Below are 20,216 nucleotides of genomic sequence, written 5' to 3'. Positions count from 1 at the left end.
GCACTCCTTTTCTTACTTTTAAAAATTCTTTCATCAGTAATAATAGGCACATCTGAGGAGCCTTGCCTGATTTCTGCTCTGGCTAAAAAAGACCTATATCTCTGTGAATCTGACATAGTATTTTTTTTTGTACTTTTCCTATGCACTTGTCTCATTCTACTTAGTACTGTAATTATTTACATGCTAGTCTTATCTCCCCCACTTAATTTCTGGGTCTTTGAGGAAAGGAACTGCATCTTATTTTTATCTTTGTCTTGTTTATAAGTAGATTATAAGTGTTTGTTGAATGAACCTCTCATGGTAAATGTATTCTTACTTTCTTGGAGAAGTCAGGGATCTTCAATTCACATTTTTCTTCTGAAAAAGGAGGAAGTCATCATATACGCCGAGGAAAAGAAACTCCAGAAGGCTAAAGTGGTGGGGCAGTCCTCTTATGCATATTCAAAATACCATGTTCATTGACAAAGAAAATCTAATTTACCTCTTTGACTAGTGGCACATGAACATTCTTTTTTGCCTTCATTAAGTCACAAACTCCTTAAAAGATGGAAGATTCATCTACCTTCTAAATCCTTTGATCCAAATCAGTCTGTTGATTCATGGTTTTTAGTCTATTTCAACTTTATTTACTACTATAATTTATAGCTCAGTAAACTCCCTGTTCAGGGCAACTTAGGAAGCACAATGGCCTGGAGTCAGAAGAACCCGAGTTCAAATTTGACTCCAGACATTTACTAACTGTTGATCCTGACCAAATCACTTAATCCAATTTGTTTCAGTTTCCTCATCTGTAAAATGACCTAGAGAAGGAAATGGCAAGCCTTTCCAGTATCTATGCCAAGAAAACGTCAAAAGAATCAGTCCCGACTGAAACAACTAAACAACAGACTACACATTAAACTTCAAATCTTTGTTTTTCATTTTTCAGAAAACAACATGACATCTATGCTCTCTCTCCCTTTAGGGGCTTAAATTGATAAATTGGGAGAACCTAGCACAGTACCTGTCACATAGCAGGGACCTAATGCTTGTTAATTAATTTGAGAGTCCTGAGACATTACAATACATGATATGCAAAGAAATTTGTAAGAAAATAGTATTTAACTTTGTCAGAAATGCTACTTTGACTTTTAGTGCAACTGAAAATTTTTTAAAATGCCAAACAGCCGAAAGCTGTGATGTCACAAATTCTGTTCTAGTTTTACATTCTGATCTCTTTTGCTGGGATACTCAACACATTCTGCTGTCTAAGGCAACAAATCCAAAAGAGAGATCATATGTATTAATTTTAAAGGATATGACTTTATGTAAAATATTGTACTTTTCTAAATTTCTAAATATAGATTGGTGCCTCTGTGGTACCAATTAAAACAACACTAAAATAGAATTTTAAAACGAAGTGCTTTTGTCATTATACATTTATCCCAGTGAAACATGTAAGTGTTATGGCTTCCACAGATACATAGACTTAGTTACAAATATGTGGAAAGGAGCCCCCTTTGGCCCTGTAAAATAAGCAAGAGCTGTAAAATGATCTTTGGGGAAGTGAAATTATTCTCTTGGTTGCTGTTGTTGATTTGAAAATTTGGGAAATAGCAAACAGACCTCTGTATTACTAAACAACTTAATGAAATGGTAAAATTAAACTTGAATTGTATGGTAGACAACTCAGAATAACACTTTAATTCACATCTTTCATAGAATTTCTTTCTGGTAAGTCAGTTCACCTCCCTGAGCCTCTGTTACTTTGTCAGTAAAATTGGGATAATACTTACACTTATACTACCTAATTCGTTGGGTTCTTCTGAGGGAAGTGCTTTATAAACCTTAAAATATTGCTTAAACAGAGCCCTCCTCCTTTGTTCATCTTCCTGTTTGGCTGGGAAAAAAATATAATTATCTTGTTACACTAAAGCTTACATGACTTAAAAGATTTGAGGCATATTTCACCTTCACAGCCGGCAAAGCCACCTTACAAGAAAGAAAGGGATCTCTAATTGGAGAACTGAAGAATCAGAAAACTAGGAATCCAGGTAGAAAAAGAAGCAACTTTCTTGACACCCCTAAAATCATTCATACAGTATAAACAGCCAACCTTCGTAGGAGGTTCTTATCGAAATTACAGCAGTGGTAACTTAGTTTTTTGGGATCCTAGTCAATTATTGTATATACATAAATGCATGAGAAAGCAAAAGGTTGGGACATCTCAGTGGTACATCATATAGAGTGCTAGGCCTGGAGTCAGTAGGTCCTAGGTTCAAATCTGGTCTCAAACATTTCAGAGCTGTGTGACCCTGGGTAAGACACTTACCCCAAATTGCCTAGCCCTTGCCCCTCTGTCTTAACGTTTAGTAACTAAAGACAGAAAGTAAAAGTTTAAAAAGAAAAAAAACTAAAGGTTACAAGAATCTAGTTATCCTTAAATTCAAAAAGTTAACTTATGAGTTCTGTTTGCTATATAATAGCTTGTTCTTGATACCATTTTACTTATCCCTGTCTCAAAATAAGTCATAACGTTCAAAAAGATCTCTATAGTACAGAAGACCCTCCAAGAGTCTGGGAAAGTTTAATGCATTCTAAATTCAAAAAGAAGTAAGTTGGGGGAACAGTTACGTGGCTCAGTAGATTGAGAGCTAGGCCTAGAGACAGGAAGTCCTGGATTTAAATCTGTTCTCATATACTTCCTAGCTGTATGACGCTGGGCAAGTCACTTAACCCCCATTGCCTAACCCTTACTGCTCTTCTGTCTTAGAACTGAGACATAGTATTTTTTTTTAACTCTTAAAGGGTTAAAAAAAAAAGTTTTATCTCATACCACAAAAAAGGCTTTTACCCATAGAAACTCATAGAAATCTGTAATCAAGAGGTGACTAAACTCTGCCCTGGTGAAATCATCTGTGGAATATTTGTTGTGTTCAATTCTGGGTACAACTTTTTTTTTTGGAACATTTCAAGCTAGCATGGTGGTGCTGGGGCTGGAGTCAGGAAGACTTGAGTTCAAATTTACCTTCAGACATTTACTAGCTTTATAACGTGGGCAGGTCATTTAGCCTTTGTAGGTCTTAGTTTTCTCATCTGCAAAATGAGAGTAATAACAGCACCTACCTCCCAGGTTTGCCTTGAGGATCAAATGAAATAAGAATTATAAAGTGTTTAGCACACTGCCTAGCACATAATAAATGCTATACAAATATCAGTTATTATTTTAATAAGAACTTTGACAAATTAAAGTGTTTTCAGAAGATATCAGCCAGAATAGTGAGAGACTTGAAGCCATCTCATGTCAAAGTGAAATTATTTAAAGAAGTTGGAAATATGTAGTCTGAAAAAAAGAAGCTTCAATGGAGATATCTATCTCTTCAAACATTTGAAGGGTCGTCATATGGAAAAGGAATTAAATTTATACTACCTGACCCTAGAGGACAGAATTGGAAATGATGGGTGGGAACTAGCAATTTAGGCTTGATATAAGTACAGATTTACCAGTAATGAATAAAAACTAACCAAAAGTAGAATGAGCAACCTCAGAAATTAGTTTCTTGGAGCAGCAGGTGGCTCAGTGGATAGAGTGCCAGGCCAAAGGTCTTGGGTTCAAAAGTGGCCTCAGACACTTCCTAGCTGGGTAACCCTGGGCAAATCACTTAACCTACATTGTTTAGCCTTTACACTCTTCTGCCTTGGAACCAATAATATCAGTTCTAAGACAGAAAATAAGGGTTTTTTAAACAAACAAAAAAGAAGTTAGTTTCTCTTTACTGAAAGTCTTCAATAGGGACTAGATAACCACTTCTTAGAGAAGATGTAGAAGATCCATCTAATGCCATATAGTGCCTACATCTCTAAATTCCTTCCAACTCAGGAAATAATACCTATAGTATAGCAAGACCTCATTTATCTGGCAGTATTAAAGAATGGGCTGGTGTGTGTGTGTGTGTGTGTGTGTGTAAACCTTTATATTTTCTTAAAATATCAAAAGCAAATACTGAACCATTTTTATGGTAATAGTTCTAAAATGAATTACACAGTTGCCTGCTTTAAACTTTTCTTAGTGGCTCAAGGTTTTTATTAATATGAGTTTTATTGTATCCTGCTGTAATATAGTGATGCCTCCAGGAGTCATGAGTATACATAGAGTTCTTTGCCCATGTACTAAATTGCCCAAAACTGCCGTAATTTTTACAGGTCACATTTCTATTCTTTTAGTTTTTCTGCCTTATCTCTTGAGTTACCATTTCATCCTTTTTATGTGCCTATTTATAATAGTCAGCTTCCCCCTGTCTTCATTGTTTCTAGAAGGCCATAAATTTGCAGATGACATACTCAAGCTTGCCAGATTAGTGTTTATAAGTTTTAAAAAACAGCTCTGAGTCAACACCCAGGGCTCTTTTTTAAGTGAAGCACCTTGATTTTGTGACACTTATTTTAATTTATCAGATACCTATTTTGTCTTTCTGATTCCAAAGAATCAAAGCTAATCCAGATAGTTCAGGTTACCAAATAAGTTGTATATCAAAAGCCAGACTTGCACTCTATAAATGAAATTTTTGACTGTCTCCTTTTGGTTCATTTCTACAGGGAATTGAAATAGTTGTAAGGTTCACTTCATTCAAAGTAAAATTTCATAGCTCTTAAATTTCATGTTGCTCAGGAGACTTTCTACTTTGATTAAAAAGAAAGGGCAACTTGGCTTCACACAAGGCAGTTTGGAACACAAGAAGATTCCCTTTCTGCCTTGCAGTGACAATGGCAGCAGTTGATAAGCTATAGATAAGCCATTTCATTATGGAGCACTCTTGGGCAATGTCTAGTAAGTACCTTCCTTAAGATGGCATGATATAGATATTCAGAAACCTAACTAAACTTGGGACTCTGTTGTATAAGGAAGTTAGGATTTTTTTAGATAAAATTTGTTTTTCTCCAGAGGAAATTTATTTATCATGATATGACTGAAAATTAATGAAAAAATCTGATCTCAGATGTCATTTTAAAGTTTCAAGCTAGAAGATCTTTCTCTTTAAAAACAAATGTTTATCCAGGCCTAGAGATGGGAGATTCTGAGTTCAGATTTGGCCTGACACTTCCTAGCTATGTGACTCTAGGCAAGTCACTTAACCTCCTTTACTAAGGATTACTAAATTTACTTACAAATTTTCTGCCTTGGAACCAACACACAGTATTGAATCTAAGACAGAAGGTAAGGATTTAAAAGAAATATTTGAAACATAATTCCATCATAATGTTATTGGTAACTATTTTCTTATAGACCGAATATGAAGAGCTTCTTCGATATGCTGTGGTGACACCGAAGAGTGATACAGTTGCCTCAAGGCAATCTTACTCCAAGTTACTGGGGGGAACAGATGACAAGATATTGAATGCTGAAGAGCCACATACTTCAGGTGAGAACCTTTAATGTAAAAAGTTACCGCACAATAGTATACCTGTCAGATCTGTGGGAAAAGAAGGAATTTAAGACCAAGCAAGAGATAGAGAACACTGCAAAATGTAAAATTTGATTAGATCAAATTTTTAAAAATTTTGTACAAACAAAACCAATGCAACCAAAATTAGAAGGAAAGCAGCAAACTGGGAGAACATTTTTATAGCAAAACTCTCTGACAACGGTTTAATTTCCCAAATATATAAGGAACTAAGTCAAACTAAAAAAAAAATCAAGCCATTCCCTAATCGACAAATGGTCAAGAGACATGAATAGGCAGTTTTTCACATGATGAAATCAAAACTATCAATAAGCACATGAAAAAGTATTCTAAATCCCTCCTGATTAGAGAAATGCAAATTAAAACAACTCTGAGGTACCACCTCACATCTAACAGATTGGTCAATATGACCGCAAAGGAAGGTGATAATGTTGGAGGGGATGTGACAAAGTTGGGACACTAATACCCTGCTGGTGGAGTTGTGAATTGGTCCAACCATTCTGGAGGGCAATTTGGAACTATGCACAAAGGGTTTTAAAAGAATTCCTGCCCTTTGACCCAGCCATGCCCCTGCTGGGTTTGTACCCCAAAGAGATAATAAGGAAAAAGACATACAAAAATATTCATAGCCATGCTCTTTGTGGTGGCAAAAAATTGGAAAATGAGTGGGTGTCCATCAATTGGGGAATGGATGAATAAATTGCAGTATCTGTTGATGATGGAATACTATTGTGTTAAAAGGAATAAAGAAATGGAGGAATTTCATGTGAACTGGAATAACCTCCAAGAATTGATGCAGGGCAAAAGGAACAGAACCAGGAAAACATTGTACACAGAGACTGATACATTATGGCACAATCGAAAGTAACAGACTTTTCTACCAGAAGCAATGCAGCAATCCAGGGCAATCCAGAGGAATTTGTGAGAAAGAACGCTATCCACATCCAGAGAAAGAACTATGGAACCAGAAATGCATTAGAAAAATTATATGATCAACCACATAGTGCAATAGGGATATGATTAGGGTTTTGATGTTAAAGGATCACTTTACTGCAAATACGAATAACCTAGGAATATGTTTTGAACAATGATACATATATAACCCAGTGGAACTGCTTGTCAGCTTTGGGAGGGGGGAGGAGAGAATAGGGAAGGGGGATTATAAATCATGTAACTATGAAAAAATATTCAAAATAAAAATTTTTTCAAAAAGTTACCACACATATATAATACTGACTTTACTAATTTATCGATTTTTAATTCTAAATTTATTGTTTTAATTTCATAAATGATAATATAGTTTAAAATTTTTTAATTTCATATTAAAAATGTTAAATGAGATTCTTAACCAATAGACAGTTTTACTATTAGTTTTAAAACATGTGCTAGTGATCTCAGATATTTCTTCATTTTTTTAGATGGGTAGATTTGGAAAATATAGCATATCTAAATTTCAGAAAGCCGTTTAACAAAGTATTTCTTGCTTCCCATATGTACAAAAGGAAGGAGGTGTAAACTAACTTGTAATGTTAGAGGACTATGCTTTTAGAACTGGAAGGGACCTCAGAGGTCACCTAGTCATAACCCCCTTTATTTTACAGATCAGGAAATATAAGACCAAGAATAGTTATTTACTTCCCCAGGGTTTCCATAGATAGTATCTTATTCGAACTTGGGCCTTCCCAGACTCCAAGTCCACTGCCTTATACTTCACACTATGCCACCTCTCAAAGATTTAACACAAAACAAATCTCTAATAATTACCTCTAGTTCTGTTTTTAAAAAAGTTTTTTTGGTAGTTTGATAGGTATGGCACCAAATAAGTAGATTAATTTGGGTAGGATTGTCATTTTTATTATGTTAGCTCATCCTACCCATAAACAATGTTTTTCTAGTTGTTTAGGTCTTGTTTTAATTGTGTGAAAAGTGTTTTGTAGTTATGTTCACATAATTCCTGTGTTTGTCTTGGTAGATAAATTCGTAAATATCTTATATTATCTAGAGTGATTTTAAATGGAATTTCTCTAATTCCTGTTGCTGAATTTTGTTGGAAATATATAGAAATGCTGATGATTTATGTGGGTTTAACTTGTACCCTGCAACTCTGCTAAAGTTGGTAATTATTTCCACTAGCCTTTTAGTTGATTTTCTAGAATTTTTAAGTATAACATCATGTCATCTGCAAAGAGTGATAGTTTCTTCATTGCCTATTTTGATCCCTTCAATTTTTTCTCTAATTGCTACTGCTAGTGTTTTTAGTACAGGATTGAATAAAAGAGATGATAATGGGCATCCTTGCTTCACTCCTGATCTTACTGGGAAGACTTCTAACTTGTCCCCATTGCAAATGATACTTGCTGATGGTTTTAAATATATACTGTTTATTATTTTGAGGAATGGCCCTTCTAATCCTAAACTTTCTAGTATTTTCAATAGGAATGAGTGTTGTATTTTGTCAAAGGCATTTTCTGCATCTATTGAGATAATTGTGATCTCTGTTGGTTTATTGATATGGTCGATTATATGAATGGTTTTCCTAATATTAAACCACCCTTGCATTCCTAGTATAAATCCCACCTGGTCATAGTAGATAATCCTTGTGATAACTTGCTGTAGTCTTTTTGCTAGTATTTTATTTTAAGATTTTTGCATCTGTATTCATTAAGGAGATTGGTCTGTAGTTTTTCTTTCTCTGTTTTTGGTCTGCCTGGCCTTGGAATCAATACTATATTTGCATCATAAACAGAATTTGTTAAGACTCCTTCTTTGCTTATTTTATCAAATAATTTGTATAGTATTGAGATTAGTTGTTCTTTAAATGTTTGATAGAATTCACTTGTGAATCCATCTGGCCCTGAGGATTTTTTCTTAGGAAGTTCCTTGATGGCTTGTTCAATTTCTTTTTCTGATATGGGATTATTTAAGTATTCTATTTCCTCTTTTGTTAATCTAGGCAACTTATATTTTTGTAAATATTCATCCATTTCACCTAGATTGTCATATTTATTGCCATATAATTGGGCATCTAATAATTGCCTCAACAGAAAAGACCATAACAGATCTAGAACTATGAGGCAATTCAGAATTTATCTACTCTGTTGCATTATTTTACAGATGAAGAAAGTAAACCCTAGAGATTTAGTTCCACAAGTAATACGTGGAAAAGCAGAAATTTAAATTCAGTTTCTGTAACTCCCTGTTTCTTACTCTTTCTCATGTAGTAGGCTGCCAACATAGAACTAAATGAATCTAGAAATGACTGATCAGATCCAAAGAATACTCATTAGTTGATTGACGTTATCTTGGAAGAGTTAGTCTCTGGTGGCTTGCTCCCAGTATTGGCCATATGCTATTTAGAATTTTTATCAGAAACTTGGATGAAGACTTAAATCATATACCATTAAATCCACTGATGAAAAAAACCTTGGCAGGATAGTTAATACATCATATAACAGAACTGAGATATAAAATTATTTCTACAAGCTTGAATACAAAAACTGAATCTATTTTTGCTTCATTTTGGATGTCTGCTGCTAGACACAGGGGTGGAAGTTTTAGAGACTGATTTAGGCCTAATGTAAGGAAAAACAATTAGAGCTGGTTTAGAAGTATAAGAGTTTCTCTTGGTGAGTAGTGAGTTTCCTTCTACTAGAAATCTTTAAAAAGAGACTGGATAGGGGACAGCTAGGTGACTCAGGGAATAGAAAACCAGGCCTGGAGACAGGAGATCCTGGGTTCAAATGTGACTTCTGACACTTCCCAGCTGTGTGACCCCAGACAAGTCATTTAACCTCCTTTGCCTAGCCCTTACAGCTCCTCTGCCTTGGCACCAATACACAGTATTGATTCTAAGATGGAAGGTAAGGGTTTTGTTGTTGTTTTCCAAATAACAAATAAATAAAAAGGAGTGGCAGTAGATGATCTCTTTTAAAGTCCCTTCAAGCTATATATTTGTTATCTCATTTTATTTTAATTCCCAGTGAATGGCCCAAAGGTTATCAAGTATTGATTACTTTCTTCCTTGATCCTGGGCTTAAAACATCTCTTTGTCCCTGATATTTCTTTTGCTTGGTGAGGTGCATTGGTATAAATTCTTTTTGGGCTTTTTTGGTTGCAACAAATATTAAATTATTTTATATTGTGAGAATTTTACTCAAGAATGTCTAACACTAGTTCCCATTTAATGTGATTGAATTCCCTAAATGATTGTATTATTCAATTTCCCTCTATTTCTAAGAAGTTAGAACCAATTATTATATCTCATATAATTAATAACTCAAATAGTGTGGATTCAAATACATTGTTCCACTTTAAGGGATTCATTATTCATACTATTAAAGACCTAGCTGTATATGTATCACATTTGTCTTCCTTTACTTATCATCCTCCTTTGCTCATCATCTCCAAGAGAGTAGGATCTTATAATTTCAGAAAACATATGTTGAAAATTGATATTATATGTAATTGGGAAAATAAAACATCTTTGAATTAGAAAATAAATAAATAAAAGTTATGTTTTCAGGAAAGGGCCCTACAGGAAGAGAACACAGAATTGAACCTGGAAGAATTAAAGAAATCAATAGTTCAAGTATTTCCAAAGCAGAAGGTATGATTATCTTAAAATAGTTGGATTTTTAATATTACATATTCTCTTCCTCTCCTACCCACATACACTTTATACCCCCATAAGAAATCATCTCATATTACAAAGAAAGAGTTAAGCAAAACAAGACAGCACAATAATCTTGATACTGTACATTCTGTACCCATAGTTCCCCATGTCTCCTACCAAGAAGAGTAGTTCCATCATCATTTAGTTCTCTGGGAATAAGATTGGACATTTCTTTAATCTGACTTTTGTGTGTTTCCTTTTTTTGTGGAAGGTTTGCATTATTATGGTTATTGTATATATTCTCCTAGTTCTGCTTACTTTACTATGTATCATTTCATATAATCTTCTAGGGATTTTTATCAAAAGTATTCTTACAAGTAGTTTATGCAACTACTTTTGGCTTTAGCATTTTAAAATGTCTGTTGCTAGCTTATCTAAATTATAGTTTTCATATTTAAAATGTTTGTTATAAGGATACTAATTAGGCTAGTAAGCGAAGTAGTATCATATGGCATCTTGATTTGCTTATGAGTAAAGTTTGAAGAGGATAAATATTAAAACAATTTTATGATAAAATTTGGTCATTGGGAAATTTTTTTTGTTGGTTTTTTTTAACCCTTACCTTCCATCTTAGAAGCAATACTGTGCATTGGTTCCAAAGCAGAAGAGTGGTAAGGGATAGGCAATGGGGGTTAAGTGACTGGCCCAAGGTCACACAGCTAGGAAGTGTCTGAGGCCAGATTTGAGCCCAGAACCTCCCATCTCTGGGCCTAGCTCTCAATTCCCTGAGCCCACCTAGCTGCCCCCTAGAACCCTTTTTTAATTAACAAAAATCAGAAGTTAATGGAGCACTAAAATTGTATATTGCAAGTATGGACTAAGAGTCAAGTGCTATGTATGGTATAATAGCACTGAGCTCTAAAGAGTCAGAAGGGGGAGAGGGTTGTCATGGTGACCTTACATAAATTGCTTAGAACCATACAATTAGCCTTTAAAAGGAATTTACAAATCATCTAGTCCAAAATTCCATCCAGTAGAGAAATTAATAATATTCTGAGAAGTGACTGTGACTATTCAGCCTCTCTTTGAACATTTCTTTTTTTTTTTTTAACCATTACCTTCCATCTTAGAGTCAATACTGTGTATTGGCTCCAAGGCAGAAGAGTGGTAAGGGCTACGCAACAGGGGTCAAGTGACTTGCCCAGGGTCACACAGCTAGGAAATGTCTGAGGCCAGATTTGAACCTAGGACCTCCTGTCTCTAGGCCTGGCTCTCAATCCACTGCGCTACCCAGCTGCCCCCATCTTTGAACATTTCTAGTGATAGGGAATGCTTTACTTTATAAAATAGTTAATTTCATTGGTTACCATCTCTGATCATCAGAGATTTCTTACAATGAGTTGAATGAAATCTGCTTCCCCTAATTTCTACAGCCATACCTGGAAGATATTGTGAATGAAGAGGGAAAAAGATAAAGAATGGCTGGTCAGTGTAGTAGTCAGAAGATATTTATACATTATGTTCACTATCTTGTGTGAGCACTGTACATGGAGCCCCAGAACAGTACTAAAACAGTAACAATCAAAGATCACTGATCACAGACCACCATAACAAATATAATAATAATGAAAAATTTTGAAATATTGTAAGAATTACCAAAATGTGACAGACATGTTGTGAGCACTTGCTATTGGAAAAAATGACACCAAAGACTTGCTTAATGCAAGGTTACCACAAACCTTCAATTGGTTAAAAAAAAATTTTTTTTTAATTTTAAAAAAAAACATTAAAATGAGAAATGCCTATATTCCATTATCCCAATTCTGCCATATAGAGCTATATGAAACAAATTACCCCCTTCTCACATTGCAATAGCCTTCCAAATATTTGAAGACAACTAGCATGGTTTTCCTTAATTTCTCTTCCAAGCTAAACATTCCTAGGACCTTTAACTGTTCCTCATATGATATAGGTTCCAGATTCCTTAATTCTGGTCATTTTGTAAGGCATGGGTAATATATCAAAGATGGCCTTTCTCAAGAGAAGGACCATGGTGTCACTTCTCTCTCCTGCCTCAGATTACTTTCTATTTATGTACCTTTATTTGCCTGGCACAGAGCCTTACAAAGATGATAGAATGTTGAATTGAGTTAATTTTAAGGCAGATGTTTGTTATTTTTACACTTTTTTATTTTCCTAGTATAAAATATTACTAAGTTGGGATGGAGGTGTGTGTGTGTGTGTGTGTGTGTGTGTGTGTGTGTGTGTGTATTTCAACAGGAGATTCATAGCTATGAAAATGTATTCTTTTCAAGAGTGAACCAGAAGAAAAACTTCAACAGGTGATGTTAGCAGATGAGAATAAGAGTAGGTAGAATAAAGGTCAAGTGTATAATCTGGGAGTTGTCCTATATCCCAGAAGTATATACAAAAGGGTACGTACCTGAGAAAGACCTCTCCAGTGTGGTTCTCTGATTATGCTCCACTTTTGTGAATGTTCTTCTTAGCATGTGGCAACCCAAAGCATGCGATATTCTAGACACATTCTAGTATTCTAGAATCCAAGAGGATTGTAGTTTCTAATGATCTAGAATACAAGAAGATGGTTGTTTCTCATGATCAGGACACTGTGCATTTAATGGGGCAGATTAAGTTTATGTTGACATTTTTTCACTATCACCCCTGCAGTGAACCCAAACTATTCTCTAAAACAAAAGCCCATCTTTTTAAATCTAATGTTCTCCCAATGATGTTGAGTATTTTGTGTCTCAAAACACCCAATTCTCAAAAAATCTCAAAAAATCAAAATTGGGGGGTAAGCCAAAGGACAGTGGAAAAATACATTGTTAACAAGTAGGCTTCATCTTAGTTCCAGTTATGAACACTACACAAGAAGTAGTATAAGAGATATCATCCAGGAAGTGTATGATTGGAAAAGTAGACAGGCCACTCATATGGTTCCAAATTTGAGATAACAGGTAGATGAGTGAAATGTGCACTAGTACTGATGAAATGTGAAGACTTTGAAAAAGGTATACATTTGCTAGATGGTCTTTGAAGGTTCTTTTGAAGACTATGGCCCAGAATCATATAGTATGAAAAAACATGGATCTGTTGCAGAGGAAAAAGCAGTCCAATTTAATTTTTCTTCTTTTCCTTTATTATGAAAATGTAGATACTGATATGATTACTTAAACTGACCAGATAAAAATTTAGAACACCAACACTCAATATTATAAATGATCTAAAAAAATGTGATTATTGGTACTCCCTTTTCTCCCTTTCCAACCTTCTGGCGTAATCACTACAGAAAGGGGCCACATAGAACTGATAAATTTCTAATTTTTCATTCATAGGTTGATGTGGTCAAAGAAATAAATCCCCTAGAAGCCCACCTACTGACAATAAATGTAACTGCTTGTTCTGAGATAATAGCAGGCCTACTTTATCACTGCATTTGTATTTAAAGCCTTTTCAAATTGATAGAAACTGCCAGAGCTTATGTCTTCCTAGGGTAGACTTCAGGAAGTCATCTCCTTGTCACAGTAAGAATCAAAGTAGGACTTTGAGCACATATTCCTCCATAGAAAACTCAAATTTTAATTCCAATTAAAATTCTAACAAAATAAAATTTAAAATATTTTCAAATATACTTATTTGGGGGGCTTATTACTTATTGGGTGGTTCAATAGATAGTGAGCCAGGCCTGTTGTCAGGAGGATCTGGGTTCAAATCCAACCTCAGATACTTCCTAGCTATGTGACCCTGGGCAAGTCACTTAATCCCAATTGCCTAGACGATACCAAGTATTGGTTCTAAGGTAAGAGTTTTTAAAATATAAATATATTAGAAAAGAGACCTCAGTCCTTTGTATTTTACAATGATAGGATCAAAAGGTTCTGTCACAATTTTTAGACTATCTCTAAACATTAACATTAGCTTTCTAAATGTAAATTCCTTGACTACTGGGTATAAATAAATCCTGGGGGGTTTTATTGATTTTGATTTCTCTTAAATTTTTATTTTTTGATATCTCTTAAAAATTAAACCTGGATGTTAAAGAAAGCAGCAGCTGAATGAATTGATAACTCACAGACTTTTCTTGAAGACTCAAAGATTTGACAGTTTGAATAAGAAATGCCAGTTTTTAAAAAATTCTTTATTATTTACCAAAAAAACTACCATGAAGTTAAAGTAGGTTATGAACCAACATCTATGACAGAGGATAAAGAGGAAAAATCCTATCAAAGTAAATAAGATTCTAGCAGCCAAAACTAGGCCTCATTTTCACTAAACATTGTTAAGGTAGAAAGAAGTTGATCATTTTCATGATCAGCAAGAACAATCTACTTCGGATTCTTGTAATCAACACCAAAAAAGAAAAATGGCAGTGTATACTTAAGAATGCCCATAATTAGCAGGGATAGAGAAAGGATGTGTAATTTTTACATCTACAACTGACTTCCCAATGTAAGTCATTACTACTGAGTTGGAGTATTTTAACATTGCTTGACTAATGAAGAATTTTCTATTTGTATTTATAGTTCCATCATTTTCACCATCAAAGAGATCCAGTCATCCAATCATGGACTTTTTCAGCTCACAGCATTTCAATGACACTTCCTCACCAGGAACTTCTAGTCCCAAGGAAAAAGAATGTGGTGAAAAAGTTTTAACTGAATCATTTATTACTGATGAAAACCTTCGAAAGATAGAAAGCATAATTGAACTCTGGTGTTCAGGTCTTAAGGTATGATATTTGTAAAAAATAAGTTGTATCTTATTTGTTGTTCACCATTCTGTTTTTCCATCCTGAATTCAAGGTTATTTAGTGTCGTGTTTCACCTTTCTAGATAGACTGATTAACTGCCTCAAATGGTTTCTAGACTGTCCCAATTTATTTTGCTGAATTCCAAAGTACCTAGAAGCTTTGTCTGTGACCAGTTTGGGCACCCTACTGAATCTAAGCACAGAACTACATTAGTTTTTAACTTTGACCATAGCAGATCAAGTATGGCATTGAAGTCAGTCAAGCTCTGATGCCTTATTCCAGTGGCACAGAGGTGAAACATGCCAATTTGAGGAAGTAATATTGTAATATTTGCTGTTTGGGGCCTCTAGGTATTATCATAGATCATGGAATCATAGTTTTTTAGAGCTGGAAGATAACATAGGAGCCAGTGGGTTCAATCCCTTCATTTTATAAATGAGAAAACTCATAAAAAGCTTAGATAGCTTGAGTAATTTGCTTATGTCCACACAGCTAGTAAACCACTGAGATAGGCTATAAACCCAGGTCTTCCTGACTGCAAATCCTATTACTACCCATTGCAGCATGCTACCTCTCAAATTAAGCTAACAATCCTCAATTTAAAATGTTAGTGTATTATCTTCCTGACTAAATGGAGATAGCTCCACATCAAAGAAAAGTTTTAGCCATCCTCTTAATTTCTAGCTCTTATTAAAAAATATAGTCCATAATAAACTGACAAACCTAGCAAAATTAATATACTGTTTTGTATATAGTATATTATATACTGCTGTTGTCATGACATAGAATGTCTGTGGTATTCAGATGAATAAATTAATACTTATGTGGTAAAAAATTGCTGGAAGCATGATTCATCATTTAAAAGATATATCTGAAGTCATCAATGAACCACCTAAGAAAAAATCCCCAGGGCCAGGTGTATTCATAAGTAAATTCTACCAAACTATAAACTATTTGGAAAAATAGACCAAAAAAAACCCCAAATACTACCAAATTCCTTTTATGACACAAATGTGGTGCCGATACCTAACCAGGAAGAGCAATAGCAGAGAAAGAAAACTATAAATTAATTTCCCTAATGAATATTGATGCAAAAATTTTAAATTGTCAAGGAAATTGCAGCAATATATCACAAGGATCAGATCGGATTTATATCAGGAATGTAGAGTGGTTTCAGTATTAGGAAAACTTATCAGTATAATTGGACATATCAATAACAAACTTAACAGAAATCTTATGATTCAGATGTAGAAAAGGCTTTGACAAAATACAAACCCATTCCTATGAGAAACACTAGAGAGTGTAGGAATAAATAAAGCTTTTCCTAAAATGATAAGTAGTATCTATCTAAAGTCATCAGCACACGGGGGCAACTGGGTAGCTCAGTGGAGTGAGAGTCAGGCCTACAGACAGGAGGTCCTAGGTTCAAACCCGGCCTCAGCCACTTCCCAGCTGTGTGACCCTGGGCAAGTCACTTGACCCCCATTGCCCACCCTTACCACTCTTCCACCTATGAGACAATACACCGAAGTACAAGGGTTTAAAAAAAAAAAAAAAAGTCATCAGCACAAGCATTATCTGTAATGAGGATAAAATAGAAATCTTCCCAATAAAATTAGAGTTGAAACAGGAATACCCATTATCAAATCTTTTATTCAATATTGTACCAAAAATGCTAGCTATAGCAATAAGAGAAGAAACAATATTGAAAGAATTAGAATAAGCAGTAGGAAACAAAACTCTTTGTAGATGATATGGAAGTATGCCCAGAAAATCCTAGAGAATCAACCAAAAACCTAATTGAAATAATTGATTTTCAAAATTGTAGAATAAAACAAACCCACATAAATCACCAGCATTTCTATATATTACCAACAAAGTCCAACAGCAAGATATTGAAAGACAAATTCCCTTTAAAACTACTACGAAAAAAATATTTATAGCAACTCTTTTTTTTTTTATCTCAAAGAATTAGAAATTGAAGAAATGTCCATCAACTGGGGAATAGCTGAATAAGTTGTGGTATATGATTATAATAGAACACTATTGTACTGTAAGAAGTGATGAATTGTCTGATTTCAGAAAAACCTGCAAAGATTTACATGAACTGATGCAAAGTGAAGTGAACAGAACCAGGAGAATATTGTACACAATAATAACAATATTATACGATGATCAATTGTGAATGACTTAACTATTCTCAGCAGTAATCCAAGCCCATTCCAAAAGTCTCATGATGAAAAATTCTTTCCACTTCTAGGGAAAGAACCAATAGAGCCTGAATGCAGATTGAAGAATACTATTTTTCATTTTATTTTATTTTTTGTTTTAAGCATGTTTCTTCCAAAACATGAACAATATGGAATTTTTTAAAAATAAATAAAATAACTGTAGACAACATAAAATACCTGGGAGTATGCTCAGACCAACCCAAGAACCCTCTGAACAAAATTATATTACATTATTTCACACAAATAAAGTCAGATCCAAACAATTGGGAAAATATTAATTTCTCAGGGGTAGGCCAAACCAATTTAATGAAACTACCAACAAATTATTTTATAGAGCTAGAAGAAATAATAACAAAATTCATTTGGAAGAAAAAAAGGTCAAAAATATCAAGGGAATTAATTTTTAAAATATGAAGGAAGGTAGCCTAGCCATACCAGATCTCAAACTGAATTATAAAGCATCAAAACAAGCTGGTACTGGCGAAGAAATAGAATAGTAAATCAGTGGAACAAATTAGGTATACAATATACCAGTGGTTCCCAAACTTTTTTGGCCTGCCACCCTCTTTCCAGAAAAAATATTACTTGTCCCCTGGAAATTAATTTTTTTTTTAATTTTAATAGCAATTAATCGAAAAGATAAATGCACCTGTGGCCATCACCACCCTCCTGGATCGCTGCAGCACCCACCAGCGGGTGGTGGCGCCCACTTTGGGAATCACTGCAATACACAGTAGTGAAAAACCATAGTAATCTAGTGTTTGATAAACCCAAAGATCCAAGCTTTGGGAACAAGAACTCACTATTTGACAAAAAGTCTAGCATAGACTGGCATCTCTCTCCATATACCAAGATAAGGTCAAAATGAGTACATAGTTTAGTCACAAAGAGTGTCACCATAAGCAAATTAGCAGGATATAGAATAGTTTACCTCTGAACTCTGGATATGGGAAGAATTTATGATGAAATAAGAGAAAGAGAGCATTATAAGATATAAATGGATAATTTTGAGTATATTAAATTAGAAAGGTTTTGCACAAACAAAACCAATACAACCAAAATTAGAAGGAAAGCAGAAAACTGGGGGGCAGGGGAGGATGTTATAGCAAATGTCTCTGATAAAGGCCTCGTTTCTGAAATACATCGGGAGCTAATTCAAATTTATAAGAATACAAATCATTCCCCAAATAATAGATGATCAAAGAATATATATGGGTAGCTTTTTTTTTTTTAATTTGAAAAATTTTAATTAATTTAGAATATTTTTCCATGGTTCCATGATTCATGTTCTTTCCCTCCCCTCCTTCCACCCCACTCCTGTAACCAACAAGCAGTTCCACTGAGTTTTACATGCGTCATTGATCAAGACCCATTTCCATATTATTAATATTTGCATAGGGTGATCACTTAGAGTCTACATCCCCCAATCATATTCCCATCAACCCATGTGATCAGACAGTTGTTTTTCTTCTGTGTTTCTGCTGCCACAGTTCTTTCTATGGATGTGGATGGTGTTCTTTCTCATAAGTCCCCCTGGATTGTCCTGGGTCATTGCATTGCTGCTAGTAAAGAAGTCCATTACATTCGATTGTGTAGGCAGCTTTTAAAAGAAACCAAAGCTATCTACAGTCATATGAAAAATGCTCTAAATCGGGGGCAGCTGGGTAGCTCAGTGTAATGAGAGCCAGGCCTAGAGATGGGAGGTCCTGGGTTCAAATCCGGCCTCAGACACTTCCCAGCTGTGTGACCCTGGGCAAGTCACTTAACTCCCATTGCCTAGCCTTTACCACTCTTCTGTCTTGGAACCAATACATGGTATTGATTGCAAGACGGAAGGTAAAGGTTTAAAAAAAAAAAAAGAAAGAAAGGATGAGCAGGATGATTTCAGAAAAACTTACACGAACCAATGCAAAGTAAAGTGAGCAGAATCAGGAGAATATACACAGTAACAGCAATATTGTATGATGATCATTTGTCAATGACTTACCTATTCTTAACAATAGAGTGATCCAAGACAATTCCAAAGGACTCATGATGAACAGCAGGAATCTGAATGCTAATCAAAGCATATTATTTTTCATCTTACTTTCCTTGTGGGTTTACTTTTTTTAATATGTCTTCTATAACATGACTAATATGAAAATATGTTGTGAATGATTGTACAAGTATAATCTATGTATCACATTACTTAACATTGGGAGGGGGAGAAGGGGGCTAATTGGAACTAAAAAAAATTTTTTAAGCATGTTAAAAATTGTTTTTCCATGTAATTAAGAAAAAAAATGTTATGTGTGTGAGAGAAAGAGAGATCTGAACCACCAAAAATATAATTAAGGCTATGGAGAAATTATAGTCCCTGTATGTTCTGGTATATTTTTATTTTATTATTCTTCGGAGCTATACAGCCTAGAAATAATCATCTTTTTTAAAATTCCACTACTTTCCTATATACAGTCAGTGACTTCAAATGGCTGTTCCCCACATATGGCTTAATTCTTGCCTCCTTTTCTACCTTATTCATGCAATTTCAACCATTTGAAATGTCCAGCCCCCAACCTACTTGTCAAAATCCTACTAACTCCAATGATACCTTCTTTGATGATCCCAGCCAAAAGAGACCTCTCCTAAGCTTTTCACACCAGGTATTATCCAAACTCCCACATGTGACTTATCATATATTTCCTTATATTGTGGTTAAATTATGAGGCATAGCTTATTGCCTCTTCTAGATTATGTTTCTATGCCATTGTACTCCCATCACCCTTTAGCATGTAACATAATACTATATATATATATATATACATATATATATATATATATATAGAGAGAGAGAGAGAGAGAGAGAGAGAATATGTTCAGTAAATATTTGAATAAAAATGAACAATTTGATTCTTCAGACCCCATTTTTTCCACATTTAGTACAGCTGTTTACCATGAGTAAGCACATGGACTGCACCTCAGAGTGAACAGAGAATCTTTTTTATTAAAACCTTTACCTTCCATCTTATAATCAATACTATGTGTTGGTTCCAAGGCAAAAGAGTGGTATAGGTTTAGACAATGAGAGTGGAGGGGTTAAGTGACTTGCCCAGCGTCCCACAGCTAAGGTCAGATTTTTGAACTATCTTTAGGCCTGGTTCTCAATTTACTGAGCCACCTAA

The 20,216-nt window shown here is 34.6% G+C and overlaps 1 protein-coding gene across 1 annotated transcript in view; it reads left to right on the top strand.

Moving 5' to 3' along the window:
• The window catches only part of POC5 (POC5 centriolar protein), a 73,429-nt gene that overhangs the window by 10,773 nt on the left and 42,440 nt on the right, over positions 1–20,216 (top strand). Inside the window, exons 3-5 of the mRNA XM_044657700.1 lie at positions 5,264–5,399; positions 9,964–10,047; positions 14,598–14,803. Coding sequence (XP_044513635.1) covers positions 5,264–5,399; positions 9,964–10,047; positions 14,598–14,803 — 426 coding nt within the window. The remainder of the gene's footprint in view (positions 1–5,263; positions 5,400–9,963; positions 10,048–14,597; positions 14,804–20,216) is intronic.

Source organism: Gracilinanus agilis, chromosome 1 (genome assembly GCF_016433145.1).
Source record: "Gracilinanus agilis isolate LMUSP501 chromosome 1, AgileGrace, whole genome shotgun sequence".
Lineage (NCBI taxonomy): Eukaryota > Metazoa > Chordata > Mammalia > Didelphimorphia > Didelphidae > Gracilinanus > Gracilinanus agilis.
Note: the sequence above shows the minus strand (reverse complement) of the source record. Positions and strands in the feature narration are given on the sequence as shown.